This window comes from Podarcis vaucheri (assembly GCF_965113315.1).
Source record: "Podarcis vaucheri genome assembly, chromosome: 12".
NCBI lineage: Eukaryota > Metazoa > Chordata > Lepidosauria > Squamata > Lacertidae > Podarcis > Podarcis vaucheri.
Window position 1 is genome coordinate 29,093,083 of NC_138750.1, and position 17,754 is coordinate 29,110,836.

General features: G+C 45.3%; 1 protein-coding gene across 10 annotated transcripts in view; it reads right to left on the reverse strand.

The window, feature by feature from the left end:
- Nucleotides 1-16,779, reverse strand: part of STK31 (serine/threonine kinase 31) — a 39,241-nt gene extending 22,462 nt beyond the window's left edge. Inside the window, exons 1-10 of one of the 10 annotated variants that reach the window (XM_082193271.1) lie at nt 16,658-16,779; nt 13,612-13,650; nt 13,494-13,537; nt 13,192-13,290; nt 12,591-12,665; nt 11,840-11,998; nt 9,196-9,551; nt 7,614-7,809; nt 2,749-2,861; nt 628-787 (exon numbers count right to left, since the gene is read on the reverse strand). In XM_082193271.1, coding sequence (XP_082049397.1) covers nt 628-787; nt 2,749-2,861; nt 7,614-7,809; nt 9,196-9,551; nt 11,840-11,998; nt 12,591-12,665; nt 13,192-13,290; nt 13,494-13,537; nt 13,612-13,639 — 1,230 coding nt within the window. In that variant the 5' untranslated portion in view covers nt 13,640-13,650; nt 16,658-16,779. The other 9 variants (XM_082193270.1, XM_082193272.1, XM_082193269.1 and 6 more) reach the window with 9 other exon arrangements.
- Between the last annotated feature and the right edge of the window lie 975 nt (nt 16,780-17,754).

Below are 17,754 nucleotides of genomic sequence, written 5' to 3' on the forward strand. Positions count from 1 at the left end.
TCACATTGCAGCAGGAAGAGATGGGAGTGCAAGGTATGCTAGTTGACAAACAGCTACCATTCTTTTGGGATGTCTGATTGCTTTATCTAAGTTCTTAGAGTCTCCAAGCTTTAAGTGGCATTTTTTCCTTGACTGCATGCTGCCTGGCTAATTTGAGAGTTGTTATGTTACTTAAAACTTTCATCAAAACACTTCTAACTCAGCTATCTGGCCCTTTCCAAGCCACGTTCTATGACCCTCTCAGGCAAAAACCACATTATAGGCTTGGGATTTGGGAGAGAAAGTGTGAGGTGTACTGCATGCAAGGGATGACCCACAGAGAAAAAAGGGGGGGAGCCCTGAGCTGTTAGTTTTCTCCTGAATTTCCAGCACTCAGAAGCCCTGCTTGGCTACCCTGTGCCCAATGGGTTGTGTGGGATGGGAAAATTATTATATTATTCTTATAATAATAGACCATGCATCCCCTTCTCTCAGCAAACTCAGATCTAGCATAATTATATCCCCCTTCACTGAACATGTCACATGTCAAGTTAATTCCAGAAATGTCTTTTTTTTAAAAAACTATAAACAAAAATGATCATTATAGTTTATGCCTCAGCAAAAAAGAGCACAAGCTATTCTACATACCACACATTTGCATGCACATATTTCCTCTTGAAAAGCTTTATAGTCGATCCAAATTTTCTCCAGTTTTTCCAAGGACAGGGGAGCAGCAAGGCTTCCTTCGGTAACCACTTTAATAGCTTCTGAAAGGTCTTCTCCAAAACGAGCATTCAGGCTGACTTGTCTGGGTGAAAGGGATTTGAAAATGAATAGAGCATTTAAGCTGCCTTATCAACAGTTGTACTCTCATTTTTATATGTAATAGACTATTTTATATACATACACACACACCTCTCTCTTTCTCTCTGTGTGTAACTATCAGGAAAATCACAGAAAATCATGGAAAATGCAGCTTAATTAAAATGGTAATAACTTATGCCTTCTTTCTGGTTAGACTGGACTGTCTGATTTTACACCCTTGTAAAGAAGAAAACACAAAATTTTGATATATGGCAGCCTGTTACCTATCAGAATGCTGCCATCTGGTATGCGACCAAACAACTATCTGCTTGGAACTATTATTTTATGGGCAAACCACTGACATAGGGGATAAGTGCAGGTATAACTTTTACCAATAGGAAAGGGTCCCCTTCTTTTCTGTCTTTAGCCTATGGTACTCCGTAGCTTCATTACATCCTGGATCCCCATTTACATCGGGATAAACTTTCTGCCCCACATCAAGATGAAGGCAGCACAGAGAGAGCCAGCTTTGAATGACTTCAGTCAATCAGATGGTGATTTGAGGGAGCAGCAATGTCCGATCCAAAGAGACCAGAAGCAACTTCTCCCTCTCATTGGCTCACTGCCTATTAAAAGTAGGGCCTCTCTCTAGGGACCTGATCACTGCATTCCCAGCCTGACCACTCACTCACTGTGTTTCTTTACCGCATTATCCCATGCTGCACATTGCTATCGATTTAGCATTAGCCACCAGTTGATGGGGCTAGGAAGCAATTTTGCCCGAGATGACAATGGGCTTCAGCGGACCTGTGGTTTTTTTTGCCTTTCCTATCATAATTATCAAACTACTTTCTCTTTCCTTTTCCTTCTGGGGGCTTTATTTCTTTCCTTTTTCAAAAAATCAATTTTTACTCAAAGTTTTCCACATAAAATACAATAAAAGCTGAGCTAATCTAAAGAGAGAAAATTAAAAAAAAACAAGGAGAAGGAGAAGGAAAAGAGCAGCAAAGGGGGAAATGCAAACCCCTCTATCACAATTGTATCATACCCCTTATTCCACACACACAAAAGTAAACCCTCCCAGCTTTCAACTGGGAGCTTCCCCCTCTTCCCTCAGCCTCCCACCCTGGGAGATCCTCTCTACCCTGCCTCTCATGCAAGGCCCTTCTTCTCCTGTCTATCATCTTCTTCTGTCTATCTTCACTTATCCAAAACAAGGAACTTCAAGGAGCTTTATTTCTATGATGCAACTGAAGCTGTATTCTACATCTGGTGCTGGGACATCAGGCAAGATCCCTGGGCGAAGAGGTGAGAGGGGTGGGCATTCCGCTCCCTCACTTAAAGAGAGGTCAGTGCACACCAGCCTGTCCACTTCATGGCTTGGTGTCATTGCTATGCCCTTGGCTGTTTGGGCAGCAGTCACTGGAACAGCTCAAGCTATTAGGAAGTAGCTTCCCAGCTCCTACCAGGAAGGCTGAGCCATACATTTCTGACAGCACATGGGGTGTAAGAAATAGGATCCTTGCCTGCAACACCTAAACTTCATGCCAGTGAAGATAAACATTTCAGAAGTACAAAGAGTCTTGGACAACCATCAGCTGTCCAAGGAGGATATTGGAAGAGAGATGCTCTTCCTCACTTCCTCCTTGAGTTGTATGCACTTTTCAGGGAAAAAAGCCTCCAGCCAGTGACTCAACTTCAAAAGGCAGGGAATATGTCACTGAAACACAGCTAAAATCTGAACTCTCTGACTATTACTGGCAATCAAACACTGTTCTACTGCATTAAAATGACAAATAAAAAAAAAACCATTTTTTAAACGACAAAATGATTGAGGCTCTTCTCCAAACAATGCTAGAACAAGGTTTGTTTTTTTGAGAAGAACCTTTTAAAAATTGGGATTCACAACAGAAACCCATCGCTGGGAAATATGTTTTAGTTGAGGAGGAGAAATGTACACTATACCTAGCTTCTTTCAATTTCTCGAACTTGTCAGCCAAGTTTCCCACTGTAGTTCCTATATATGTTGATAGAGCGTTTTCCAACACCTCAAAAGTTTCCTTGTATCTTTTCTCCTCCTACGGCATTGGAGAAGAAAAGGATTTGAGCATTAGTATTACACCATTTCTGCCAAGCACCAAAGCATATTTTTAACTTTAAAAAAATCATCAAAATATCCACATGCAAACATGGAGCTAAGAGAATATAAGGGCAGTAGATTTGGCTTTCAGTGACTATTAAACGCAGAATTATACTAATTTATGCTGCATTTGTATAAATAGCCTTCCTCCAAGGTGCTCAGTATTACATGCAATGCATTGCCAGATGACCAGGCTTTAATTGAAGAACTTTTACACTGTGCAGTGTGTTTTTAAGTTTGTGGCACACACACAGCTTTTGGTTTCAGTCACTTGTCTGGCATAACAGGAAGCAAATTGGAAAGCAGAGGAGTGGCACAACTGCCATCATACCCTGAACCAACCAAAGACCAGCTTTGGTCCTGCAGAGGAATTTCCAATTAACCTAGAAAGTCACTTGAATTCTGCTGCCTTAGGCTATAATATTATACAAACTTTTCAAGGAGGAAGTTCACTGAAATCAGCGGGGCTTACTTGCAACTAGGCACGTAAGGGATTGCAATCAGGCACCCACATTTACCATCCATCGGGCTTGGCCAGCATTCCTGTCTGCTGAAGGAAAACAAGGTGGCGACCGTGATAGGAGGCATGGGAAATGGGAACCATAAAAGGGGAGGAGAGCCATTCTTTAACTAAGTATTTCCTCTTCAAGTAGCACAGAAGAATTAAATCTTCTGTGTATCAGTTATATCATCAACAGGCGAACCCAGATCACTATTGTATGGCTACCAGTTAAGCAGGGGCAGCCCAGCCCGTTTTACCACCTTAGTGGCAACGCTGCACAAAGAAACACCCCAGCTCTTGCTGAACTCGGCAGGAGCCAAGCTGTTCCGCATGGCGTTGCTGCTTGGTTTCTCTGCCCTGGGGGCAGGGAACATCTCCATCTCACTGGTGAGAACAGGGCATTCTGGTGGTGACAGAAGTGGCATGGTGGGCAGAGCTCTGCCTCTTGTGCTTCCGTCGCCTAAAGTGGGTGCTTCACCCTGCCTCACACGCATGCCAACTCTACAGTTAAGTATCTCTTGGGGAGGACCGCTCCCCCTGCAAGCCCATTCTCCACCTTGGGCCTGGGAGTGGGCCCCAGACTCCACCTCAGCATATAAGGCCCCAAGGAGGCCTCGGGACATCGCTGCTGCCGCTCTGCCGGTGAGTCTGGGGGAGGACCGCTCCCCCTGCAAGCCCATTCTCCACCTTGGGCCTGGGGGCGGGCCCCAGACTCACCACCATCACAACTCGAAGGACACTGCTGCTGTGGCAGCAAATGTTTAATCGTGTTATATATTTTAAAGTGTTTTAAAAGTGTTTTTATTTTTTACTTTGTTGTACCACCAGAAACGGTGGTTTTTTATCCATGTATTCTTATTTGTTTTGTTTTATTTTGGGTTGGGGTGGGACGGTTTGTTGAGTGGGGTGGGGATTGGTTTTGCTTTGGTGTAATTGTTTTTTTTCTTTTTTTTCTCTATTTGTTTGTTTGTTTGCTTTTATACTTTGTAAATGGAGGCGAGTATGAGGCCTGGGATTCCTACTGTGGAGGGGCGAGGGAGGTATGGCGGTGGGGGCAGATGGCATAGGCGAAGGGGATCGAGATACGGATATGCTCGTACCCCTTCCAATCTGCGCCCCATCCCGAGAGACGAGGGTAGGGTGAGCAAGGATTACTCACCTCCGTCACTGGTGTTGTGCAATGCCAGGTCTATAGGCAACAAAACCGCCACCCTGCGAGATTTCATCATCTCGCAGGGGGTCGACCTGGCTTGTGTGACGGAGACCTGGGTGCGCGAAGGGGTGACTGTTACCTTACGAGAGATGGCGCCCCCGGGTTTCTCCGTCCTCCACCAGTCACGGACTGTGGGCCGGGGGGGAGGGGTGGCATTATTAATCCGGGAAGACTGTTCTTTCAGGGCTCTACCACCGCCATCGATTCCCGGCATTGAATGTGTTGGCCTAGTGTGGGGCTCCGAGGTGAGCTTGGCTGTCTGGCTGGTGTACCGGCCACCTAGCGCACCAGCAGCCACCCTGTCAGGCCTGCTGGAGGCGGTGGCCGGCTGGGCCTTGGAGTTCCCTAACCTATTGGTTTTGGGGGACTTCAACATCCATGCCGATGCCACTCCCTCCTCACAGGCTCTGGACCTGGTGTCTTCCATGGCGACACTAGGGCTCTCCCAGTTTGTTTCGGGCCCCACACATCAAGCAGGCCACACGCTGGATCTGATATTTGGCGTCGGTATAGATGTGATCCTGTCTCCTTCGATGAAGGTGCCATGGTCGGATCACTATGCTCTGAAAGCCAGGATTGATGTTCCACCCCCACCCTGCTTAGGTGGTGAGCCGATTTGGGCTCGCCCGCGGAGGCTGATGGACCCTGATAGATTCCGTCAAGCCTTGCGGGACCTTTCTCCCCCTGGCGACTCATTGACTGAGCTTGTTGAGGGCTGGAATACCCAGCTCCTGGCAGCCATCGATGAGATCGCACCTAAGCGCCCTCTGCGACCCCGCAGAAACCGGGCTCCCTGGTTTACTGAGGAGCTCCGGAAAATGAAGCGGGACCTCAGACGGCTAGAGTGAGTATGGCGGGGTGCCCGTGACGGAGCCTCAAGAACATCTTATAGGGTTTTTATGAAAACCTACGAGATGGCAGTGAAGGCCGCCAAGAAGTCCTACTTCTCGGCCTCCATTGCATCCGCTAGCTCTCGCCCGGCACAATTATTTAGTATAATTCGGTCTTTAACGTCCCTCGAAGGACAGCCAAATTTAAATAACAAATCGACACATAGCTGTGAGGCATTTGCGAGCTTTTTTGCGGAGAAGGTCCTGTCGCTCCGCCATGACCTCCCTGCCAATTTGGATACAATAAAAGAACTGGAGGCCCCTCGACTGTCCTCGGGTCCAGTATTGGACCACTTTGACCGGATATCCCCAGCCGATGTGGACAGACTCCTCCGAGCTGGAAAGCCCACCACTTGTCCTCTCGACCCGTGCCCGTCTTGGCTGATTAGAGCATGTCCAGACGAGGTGCGGGCCCCCCTGGGGGATATCATCAATTTGTCCCTTGGCACCGGGACATTCCCAGGGGAACTGAAGGAGGCAGTGGTGCATCCGCTCTTAAAGAAAACATCATTAGATCCCTTAGATCTATCCAATTACCGCCCAGTTTCGAATCTTCCATTCCTGGGCAAGGTGATTGAGAGAGCGGTTGCTGAACAGCTTGGTAGGTTTCTGGATGAAACATCGGCTCTGGATCCATTCCAGTCCGGCTTCCGCGCTGGTCATGGGACCGAGACGGCTCTGGTCGCCCTAACAGATGATCTCCGTAGACAGCTGGATCGAGGCGGGTCGGGGCTGCTGATTCTTCTAGATCTGTCAGCAGCTTTCGACATGGTCGATCACGAACTTTTGGACCACCGCCTCGCCGACGTGGGGATCCAGGGCGCAGTCCTTCAATGGCTGCGCTCGTTTCTCTCTGGTCGGGGACAGAGGGTGGCGCTTGGGGGGGAACTGTCATCCCGCCACTCCTTGGTGTGTGGAGTGCCTCAGGGTGCGATTCTCTCCCCGATGCTTTTTAACATCTTTATGCGCCCCCTCGCCCAGCTTGTCCGGAGTTTTGGGCTGGGCTGCCATCAGTATGCCGATGACACCCAACTCTATCTGTTGATGGATGGCCATCCTGACTCGGCCCCAGACACACTGATCAGATGCTTGGAAGCTGTGGCTGGATGGTTACGTGGGAGCCGGTTGAAGTTAAATCCTTCGAAGACAGAGGTCCTCTGGCTGGGACGGGACGATATGGGATTGAGGGGGCAACTCCCATCTCTTGCGGGGGTGCAATTAGTGCCAGCACCGTCCATTAAGAGTTTGGGTGTAATCTTCGATACCTCCCTCTCTATGGAGGCGCAGATTGCAGCTATAACAAAGGCGGCATTTTTTCATCTCCGCCAAGCTAAGCAGTTGGCCCCTTACCTCTCTCGCCCTGACCTAGCCACTGTGATCCACGCGACGGTCACCTCCAGACTGGATTATTGTAACTCGATCTACGTTGGGCTGCCCTTGAGACTGACCCAGAAACTCCAGCGGGTGCAGAATGCCGCAGCGAGACTCCTTACGGGGTCTTCGCTGCGGGATCACATTCATCCGGTGCTATACCAGCTGCACTGGCTCCCAGTGGAGTACAGGATCAGGTTTAAGGTGCTGGTTTTAACCTTTAAAGCCCTATACGGCCTAGGACCCTCGTATCTACGGGACCGCCTCTCCTGGTATGCCCCACAGAGGAACTTACGGTCCTCTAATAAAAACATCTTGAAGGTCCCAGGCCACAGAGAGGTTAGGCTGGCCTCAACTAGAGCCAGGGCTTTTTCGGCTGCGGCTCCAACCTGGTGGAACGCTCTGTCACAAGAGACAAGGGCCCTGCAGGATTTGACATCTTTCCGCAGGGCCTGCAAGACAGAGCTGTTCCACCAGGCCTTTGGTTAGGGCACAGCCTGACTCCCTCCTTCAGCAATCTTTACAATACTTTAGTTTATGGTTGCCATTAATTTTGATTTTAATTAATTCTTATGATGTTTTTATATTGTTGCACTTTTTTAGTGTTGTTAGCCGCCATGAGCCCGGCTTCGGCTGGGGAGGGCGGGATATAAATAAAAAATTTATTATTATTATTATTATTATTATTATGCAGAATCAATCTATTGACTGTACCTCCAGATCACAAGTAAGCTTCTTAACAGTTGACTCCAGTTCTTCACACTGATGGAGAAGATCCTCATTTTTCACTCTGAGAGCCTCTTTCTCTGCTTTCAACTTTTCATTCTCCTCTATCATTTTCTGTTCTTGCTTTATTTTTTCCAAGCTAATGTTTGAGACCCTTCTAAAGTCGCAAGTCACCATTTTCTCCCTATTGAAAAATAAATGCAAAGTTGATACATGACTTCAAGAGTGCACTCAAGAGATTCCAAGTCCAAACTAGTGCCCTCCAAATGATTTTGACTCATCACCTCCAGCCAACATAGCCATGCTGACCGGTGATTTTGAGAGTTGTAGGTTCAAAATATCTGGAGAGCACGAGAGTGGCAAAAGCTGGCTTAGATGCTTAATTGGTAAAGACCACCTTTATTGCACATGTTCCCCCTAATGCTATTCTTAAAGGGCGATCTCGATATATGAGGGAAATGGAAGCCTTCTGCAGCCACAGATAACTACCAGATTTCCCAAGGGCAAAATAGGCACTGCTGAAGAGGTGGCAGTGGCAGAAAAGGTGCAAATTAGTTGTCATTTCATGATGTCTCTAGCCTAGGAATGGAGGTCCTCTGTTGGCCAGATGAGGGCACTGCCATGAATTATTCATTCAAAGATGGTGCCACACTAGATTGGCGTACTAAATCAGAAGCAGGAAATGACAACCCCAAACCCAGTTGGAATCACAAACTGCCTCTGCAGCCAGAATTTACATCTATTTATTTCTCAACTCCAACCAGCCCCTGATGGCAGCAGCAGCATGGAGGGTCCCAGCAATGTCTCCCACCACTCTTGCTTGCGGTGCCCGTGTCTTTATTTAGCTGTGTCTGCTTTAGACTGCATCACGTTTAATTCACTTATCTTCCTGCAGGGTCAGACATTTATTTCCCAACAATGCTATGGCCAGAGAAAAGGAGGTGGGGAGAGTGAGAACGAAAAAACAACAACAAAAAAGAAAGAAAAATGTTTGGCGGCAAAGAGGAAAAGCAAGAGCAAAGGAAATGACAAATACACAGGTGGTGAGAAAAATAAAGACTAGCATAAAAGAGAGCCAAGAACAACACAGCTAAGAGTGGTGACGCAGAGAGCTGAACAAGTACTGTATTTCTGCAGGGGGCATCAAAATGACTTGGGAGGAGTGACTCAGGAGCTGGCTAGTTAGCACAAAATTTGGTCACATGTCCCTGTCAGTCCGAGACTTTGGGAGCAGCTGACCAATGGTTATCTGGATTCCTCCTGCACACCGACCAGGGAACCAGAATGTAACAAAAATTCAGAACCAATCTGCAGCCTCAGAGGTTTAAGCACTGGATCACTTGAATTAAAAAGTGCCTCTGGACATGTGTGGAATGCCTCTCACCGCTACATAACAGGCACCAGCCCAACACAATCAGGGATTTTAAAGCAAGATCTTCCAGTTAAAAGGCCATGGTTTCAAGGCCAGGAGCCCCCAGCATCCTTCAAAAGCATGTTGTATTGGACTTCATCTCAAACTACATCTCAAACCACTTCTTACATCAGAAAATGTTTTCCCACTGTGACTTACTTAATAAAAGGCACATGGTTTGCACCGTTTTTCTCATTCCTTCCATTCAGTGGTGGATTGTCACCAAAGCCCATGCCTACTCTGTTGCTTAATGGAGAGCTGGCTCTGCTGGACCACACTGGAGCTGGAGAATTTGCATTCCTGGATTGGCAGAGGGAGGAATCCATTTTTGTATCACAGGAATTACTATTTACAGGAGACTTGCATCTTTCAGCAAATCCTTTTTTGGCCATTTCTTCCCCAATATCCAGTAGCCCACACTCTGCTTCAGCCACAATGGTACCATCCTGATACGTGGCTTTGATTCTCGTCTTTATTTCTTTTTCAAAAATCAAGCTATGCAGAAATCTCCTGGCCTGCAAAAAAGAAAAGGGGGGGGGAGAGTTCAGAAAAGTTTATGAAATAGTTTGTTGTGTAAGTTTTACAATCAAGGCTGTGGTGTACATGCAGCATTTGCAATTGTGCAAATTTATCTGACAGGCACAGATAGATCTAATTTTTGATCTTTGGAAATCAAGTTTACGGCTTCAGAGAAATCTGGGAAATGTATGGGCTGTGCTCAGTTAAAATCTCAGAAGCTATAAAGGGGCTGATAAATCCTTTCAAGATCCAGGACTGTGGTTTACCAACCTGCATTGCTTTCGGTCCCTAACTCAGGGTTAGCAGAAACCAAGTCAGGTATGCAAAGGTGTGGCAAGCATTTTTATAACTTGAATAAAGAATACACAAAGCCACTCTTATAATCAGCTCAAGCATTAATTTGACACTTGTGTTGTCCACTTACCAAAACTGGCTGACCACGCTTAACGAAAAATGCAGTAATAACCCAAATGCAATAATAATCCAGATAGCAAGAAAATGATGTATGTGACATAAATGAGCTTCAGTGAGCCTTGGCCTCACACACTCCCCCATCCTGCAAGACTGTGAGGAGGAACTCAAAGACTTCTGCTATAACTTTCCCTTAATTGCAATTTGTTGTATGGTTTGGCACAACAAACTTTGGTAACACTAAATAAAGTTCAATTCCAACAAGCCAACTGTGGCGTTTGCCCGTTCGTTTGAAAATGTCTGTACAGGGGGAGAGAAAGAGTTAATAGGTAGACCAATAGAAAAGCCAGAGGCGGAGCCTACCTGTTTATAAAAGGGCTTAGCCCAAGGTTAGTTAGTTAGTTAGTTGGGAAAAGGCAGTTGGGAAAGCAGTTGGCAGACAGTTGGAATTAGAGAGACAGTTAGTGCAATTGGTTCTTGTGTGAGGGAAGGTAGAAGAGTTAGAGACAGAATAAAATAAGAGGGTAAAGAGTAATGTTTTGAATGCAGTTAAAGTTTATTTGTGTCTGCAATAAACTACACTTTTCTTTGTTAACTTAAGAACCTGACTGAGACTAAGTGATTTACCGGGGAGGACCTGGTTGGTGACAGTGGATTAGTGGTGTACGGGTCAATAGTCCGCGAGACGACCGGGGGCTCTGTACGAATGCCACATCAACTTCAACTCAAGGGGTACGAAGTTGGCTTGTTGGAATTCATCATGATAAGTATTAACGACAGCTCTCAGTTCGGACGATACAGAAAACTGGTTATGTAAAAGCAGAAGCAATGCTCCAAAATCCTCCTCTTGGTCATATAGGATGACTAAAATGGAGCACACACCCCCAAGGTGCACTGCAGCTTGGACACACCACCATAAAGCATGGCTTAACAGGACATGTGAATGGGGCCACTTAGTTTGAAATGACAAACTTCATAATCAAAAAAGGGTACATAATATAATATTACATCTATAAACCTAAATTCTACAGTGAAAAGGCAAGTGTCAGCTTATTGCAAGATTTCTAGAGGAACACAAAACCCAGGCAAACTGCAGTCTTTGGCAACTATGAAGAAATCAAGCAGGTGTTTTTCTTACTGGTTTCAAATACAGTCATACTTCGGGTTAGAGACACTTCAAGGTTGCATTTTTTCGAGTTGCGGACTGCTGAAACCCGGAAGTACCGAAATGGGTTACTTCCAGGTTTCGGCAGTTGCGCATGCACAGAAGCACTAAATCGCACTTTGCGCATGCGCAGACGCGCCGAATCGCAACCCGCGCGTGCACAGACACACCACTGCAGGTTGTGAATGTGCATCCTGCACGGATCACGTTCGCAACCCGAGCGTCCACTGTATGAGCTGTATTTGATTCCCTCTACTCCAGTGGAAATTGCTTGACCACCAAGGTATGTTTTGAGAATTCCATTGGGAACAGAAATAGCTGCTGTTTGCAATTCTGCCTGAAATTCAGAACAGAAATCAATCCAATCCAGGGACTATGATTGGTATTTGTTTGTAATCTTCTTTGGGGTTTTGTTGTTGTTTTTTAAGATTGCAACCGATACATAATTACTTCTTTTCTAAACACTGTTTTGACATTTCCTCTACACTAAAATGGACTGTGTGAAATAATTATGTTAAACCTATGTAAATAGTTACATAAATTAAGTAGGAGACAGCAAGATGGACAACACAGCATTTGGTGGAAACCGAACCACAGCAGAATGGAAAGAGCACTGATTGTAACACGACAGGTTAAAACAGAAATCAAACGCCTTTTTACATTCCTGATTGCTGAACTGTTCATATACATGTGAAAAGTCTGTCTCACCTGGTCAAAATGATTTAAATCTTGATTAGCTGAAATCTGTAATCCCCACAGCCTGTACTTTTTTGCCACACTAGGAAACTGCAAGTTTTCTGGAATCTCAACTATTTCTGATCGATTGAGAACCTCAGAGTTTCCATAGTCAATATATAATACCTGGCACTGTAATAAAACAAAAACCAGTAAAACAAATAAATAAGAACCAACTGCCCATTGGAGTTATAGCTTACGGTGTTCACAGTACATTATGTCTACCCGGAAATAAGCTGCACTGAGTTCAAGGGGACTCACTCCCCAGTTGTCTTTGCATTCCTACATGCACACAACTTTAACTAAAGAAATAGTTAAGAATCTGCAACCACTACTAAAGAAGGTTAAGCACTTACAGAAAATTATTTAGTTATAGGAAGTATTTCTGCACACATCTAGCTACTAAAAATAGAATTAAAAAGCCCAAAGAAATGACAGTAATCTTATATTATTTGAGAAGTTTCTGCCCTATTACTTAAAATCCAAGTTAGCGGTTCCTTAAAGTTTAGTACAGAAACTAGGCAGAAAGATGTTGGATTAGCTAGGCCTGGTCAAGCAGGGCTCATCATTAGACTTGAAACCATCAACATGAAATAGCACTATCAAGTAAGATTTGGACTCAATGATTTCAGGAAGGCAGTATCCAAGCTATTATCAACTAAGATTTGAACTTAAAAGATTGCAGACTGTATTTCAGAAATCAATCTGAGTAGGAATTCCTTGCCTTTTCAATATTGATAACCTTCAGTACTTTGCATCTGTACCAACATTTATCTTCAGAAAAGCATCCTCCATAGATCTGCAAATTAAAAAAAGAACAACCCACAGGTCACTTCATAAGCCTGCATGTATTTGCAAGACATTTTCTTCAGATGTTTTTAATTCAGTGGTTTATTCTGTAGTGTTTAGGTGGCAGGCAACCTTCTCATGAATACAGATATAGAGCTGCCTTTTGAAGATGCTTAAATGTTTGAACACATACACTTATGCAGAAGTATGCAGTATAACACTAGTTCTTAAGGAAGTCACTTAAATATACTGTCAACCAAGCTTACACACAGTAGAAAATTTAACTCTGCATTCCAAAAGTGTTACCACTGTAATAAAGATAACAATCAAGATGAAAATCTTCAAATTCAACCAAAAATGCCAAATGAGCAACTGAATAGCTGATACAATTCATCTTTACCACTGTAACCCCACTTCCTGAGTCAAAAAACATAACTGAACTTTTCAAATTTGCATACACAGGACTGTAAATTCAAATGATGCCTATTAGATGTTCTTATACTTATAGGAACCAAGAAACAACATGTACAACTTACCCTGGTAAGATCAGGATTGCCAAAGACTGGGCTGGCTAGAGGACAGATTTCAGCTAGAGAACGGCTAGTCTTCAATATGTCGCTATGTCTATTAATATCCTGAATGGCACAAATTAAACTTGAAGTTAACATTTATATGAAAGGCCTTTTACACTACTAATATAAGAAGGGGTACAGTTTTAAGGCGTGCTCATAAAAATATGGGCAAAGACTTGCTTTTGCCAAATTTAATAATTAGTTAGTTGCCCTGATCCCACTTTATTCAGTTAGTCATTCATCACTTCCCACAATCTTAACCTTACCTGTGCCCAAAATGTTATAGCATCTTCAACATGGCAGCTAACAACTGTGGGCAGAAAGAATTACAAGTCAGCTCATGAATTCAGCGTTAAAGAAGTAAAACAATATTAGTATGTGTACCTTTATTATATCCTGAATCCTCTTCCATATCAGCAGAACCTAAAACAAGACATGATCCATGAGAAAAATGTTTATGTAACGATAGTCCAAAGCGGAGTGCCATGTTGATTAAACATGAGATACACAGCTTAGTACCCCTATAGACTCTGAAGTGTAAATTTTACGTCACTGTTTCGTCTCCTCCTCCTTCCCCAGGATGTTCATCAGATACCATGCGATTGCCTCCAGGAAGATCTAGGTGTCACAGACAGTCCAACTGCCTACCTGGGGATGAAGAGATTCTGGTGCTACCTGGCCTGACCTGTGGGGGGGGGGGCAGGTTTCCCCATGGCCACGGCAGAACCTATAGAAAACAGCTAGAATAAGGTTACCAGACATCCCCATTTCCCAGGAACAGTCCCCGGATTTACAAATCAGTCCCCATACAAAATCCATTGACGTAGAAAAGTGTCACCAGATTCATTGAAAAAAATCTGGTAACCTTAAGCTAGAAGTAACTTATAAAGACTAGAGTATGGAGTTTTTACATCCTTCTCTTCCTCCCACAACTTTCAGCAATCCCCATTACCCAACTTCAGCACATTTCCAGAGCCTTAAAAATGCACGTCTTACATCAGAAGACAAATCTATGTGGGAGATTTTTCAAGAATGAAGAATAAGGCTACCAATGGCTACTAACCATTGTGGCTATATAAGTAGAAGCATTACACTCAAGTCCTCCCTAGAAGGCATCTGATCAGTCACTGTGAGATGCGATGCTGGACTAAACGAACCTTCGGCCTGATCCAGCAAGGTTCTTATGTTCTACCAACTTTCTCCACACCGTACATAACGTTACAAGCCTCACATCATGTCCCACCTTACACACCTACCTTCTAAACTAAAAAGTGCCAGCTGCTTTAGCCTTTCCTCATAGGCAAGGTGTTCCAATCCCACCATAAATTTGGTTGCCATTTTCCAGCCTTACACTATCCTTTCGGTATATGGCAACTGTACACAATATTCCAGTCAAGGACATATATAGGGTATTTCAATACAGCCAGTTCTATTTTCAGCGAATAATCCCTACCACGGAATTTCCCAATAATCCCTAGCATGGAATTTGTATTCTTTGCAGCTGCCAGCAGACGGCATTGACACTTTCAATGGATTATCTACCGTGAACCAAATATCTCTTTCCTGATTGAGCTCAACAACTTGGCGCCCCCCCCCCCCCAAATAAAGCAGCTCAACAACTTTCGTGGTCTGGATTTTCACTTTCTGAAATATGGCAACCCTAGATAGAGCCTATTTGCACCTTCAGCACGCACATTTCCAGAGGCGGCTTCCCTCAAAGATGTATCCCGGCCTCCCCCTCCCCCTCCCCCTTCCCAGAATCCCCTTGCCCTTCCCCAGAGCAGTTACCAGGGCAATCTTCCAAATCCCCCGTCTCTGGTCATACCTAGGGCCCTTGTCTTGTTAACGACCCTTAATGGCTCCCTATTCTTCCCTTAGTGGCCTTAACTTGGCCACTCTATTCCGAACTTAAAAATGGAAAACATAATGCTGGTGGTCAACAAATGAGGTTTAAAGACTGTCTCAAGGCAAATCTTTAAAAATGTAGTATAAACACTGACAACTGGGAAACACAGGCCTGCGAGCACTCCAGCTGGAGAACACCCTTTACCAAAGGTGTCATGGGCTTTGAAGACACTCGTCTTAGCAAGGGAGAAACGTGCTAAGAGGAAGGCATGCTTGGCAAATCCACACCGTGATCAACTCCCGCCCGCAAACCAATGTCCCCCCTGTGGAAGGGCGTGTGGGTCCAGAATTGGCCTCCACAGTCACTTACGGACTTCATTGTTAAAACTGTGTTTATGGAAGACAATCTTACTCGGCTATGAGTGATGCTAAAGAACAAGGAGACGACGACCCAATAATTCCTTTGCATCTTGTATTTTTCTCCCTTCCCACCCCAAATAATAATCCTAGAATTTTATTAATTTCTATGTCCTAAGTCTATTCCTAAACCTGCAACATACAGTAAGGACAGTATGTGTAAAAATGTGAGCTGTCTGTCAGGTCTCCTCCACACCGAAGTTTTACCACACGTGTGAAGACACTACAAAAGGCTTTTAGTCTCTCCCCCCCCCACCCCTGAAACCCGAGGATGTTAATATTAATATCTTTTTCAGGAGAGCCCTCAGGTTTGCAGAGATAAAAGTACCGGGGGGGGGTGTAAAGCGCTATATAAATGCAAAAAACCGTGCCGTCCACCTGCCTCAAAACACACCCACCCACCCCTCACGTATTTAAGATTCAAAGGAAAGCAGAGGCACACGGTAACAGGCCTGTTTTTCCCTCAGATGAAGCCTTTCCATAATCTGGCCCTTGGAAGAAGACGCCCCGCCATTTTGCTAAGGCTCGACGCCACTTACGCGTCGCCCTCAGCCGCCGCCTCCTCTTGCTCTCTCCGTCCGCCCAGGAACGCGCCAATCCTTATGAATGGCACAGAACCTTGAACGAGAAGCGGAGTCGGCGGAAAAGTCACAGAAAGACCCACACACACCCCTCCGCAAGGCACCAGCAAACGCAAACTTGCGCCCTTTGCAAGCCACGCGGTGGTTGGGAGAATGGACCCGCGCAGACTTCGTAGGACTTGCGCGCTTTCATAGGCCCCGCTGCGCCTCCTGTTGACGCACAGGCGCGTTGAGACGCAAAAGAAATAGTAATAATAATTTAAAAGTCCCAGGGCGCTCGACGGTGCTACTGGACGGCATTGAACCCCCGCTGATTTCAATGGGACTTACTCCTGCGCAGGGAAAGCAGCAGTATTGAACGCAGAGACTTTGGAGAAAGAAACACGCGTATGAACTAGCTGCGATCCTAGGCACTTAAGCGACTTTATTTTATGTTGTGAGACCCAAGAATGAAAGGCGGTATATACAAATTTAATAAATAACACTTAAGTTGCTGGGCGGGGGGGGGGAGCATGGTCGGTGCAATAAATGTTGAATTCCTAAACGTGCGAATTCAGAAATGCATTTTTTTAGACTTTCTTAGTTACCCCTTGAGAGCCGGATCCCTATACCGAGTTAAGCGTGGACAAGCCACTTGAATCAATATTTGATTTCAAACAGCGATGCTATCCCGTCTTTCAAACAAATTCCAGGGTGGGTCAACCTGAAACCTAACATGCTCCTATTTGTATCTGGGGCTGGGCGCTATGGGTTGTGTGGAGGACACGGGGGGGAGCTGCCAAGCCCGACCACCCCCTCAAACCGGAGGCATTGGCAGATATCTGACACCTGAAGGCGAAGGATCTCTACGGTGAGTGGAAAGATTGCAGGCGCACCATCAAAGCTGAAACACAGGACGATCAGTACACGGCGTCTTTAGGGAGACATGCAATTGAACTATGTGCTTACAGAATCTAAGGGGGTTTGCAACCCGATCTTTCTTATGCCTGTTTACTGGGAGGTCGCCTTTCAAGCGGTTTTCCTCATAACGTGACTTGCCTTCCTTGAAATGGCAAGTAGCAAAACCCTCCTTTCTTCCCATCCAGAATGCATGGACTGTGTAGTTTCTCTCTGAACAAAAGCTTCTGAAATAATCAAAGCCTAACGCTTGGTTGGGCCATGTATTCGCTGTTCCACAGGACATTCCCCACCACACACATGTCAAAAGGATCTGTAGCAGAACTGGAGAACTTTGAGCCCTTTGTTTGTTGTTAAGACTCCAACCACCATCACCCCCAGCCAGTATGGCCAATAGTGTAGGAGTGTGGGAGTTGTAGCCTCAACATCTGGAAGGCATAGGATGTCCATATCTGATGTACTGTGCAAGGGTTGAGAACCTCAGACCTGGGGGGCAAAATGTGGTCCTCTTTTTCTACACTGAGCCTAGGGGGTGTTGCACCTATGATGTGTCAAATTGGGAAGAACGGAAAGCGAGATACAGGAGGTGCTGATTTTTGGTCTTGCACAGACCACTGCTGAAATTTGAAATATCAAAGTCTGCCTCTTGGCCACATCCCTCACGATTTTGTACCCAGTGTTTTTTTGCCTGGCTGGAATGTGTCCTTCAACTCTGAAAAATGCCTCTTGCTTGTGTGGATGGAGGGATAGGAGTGTGGGTGAGCGTAAAAACTAGTCTGGACAAAGG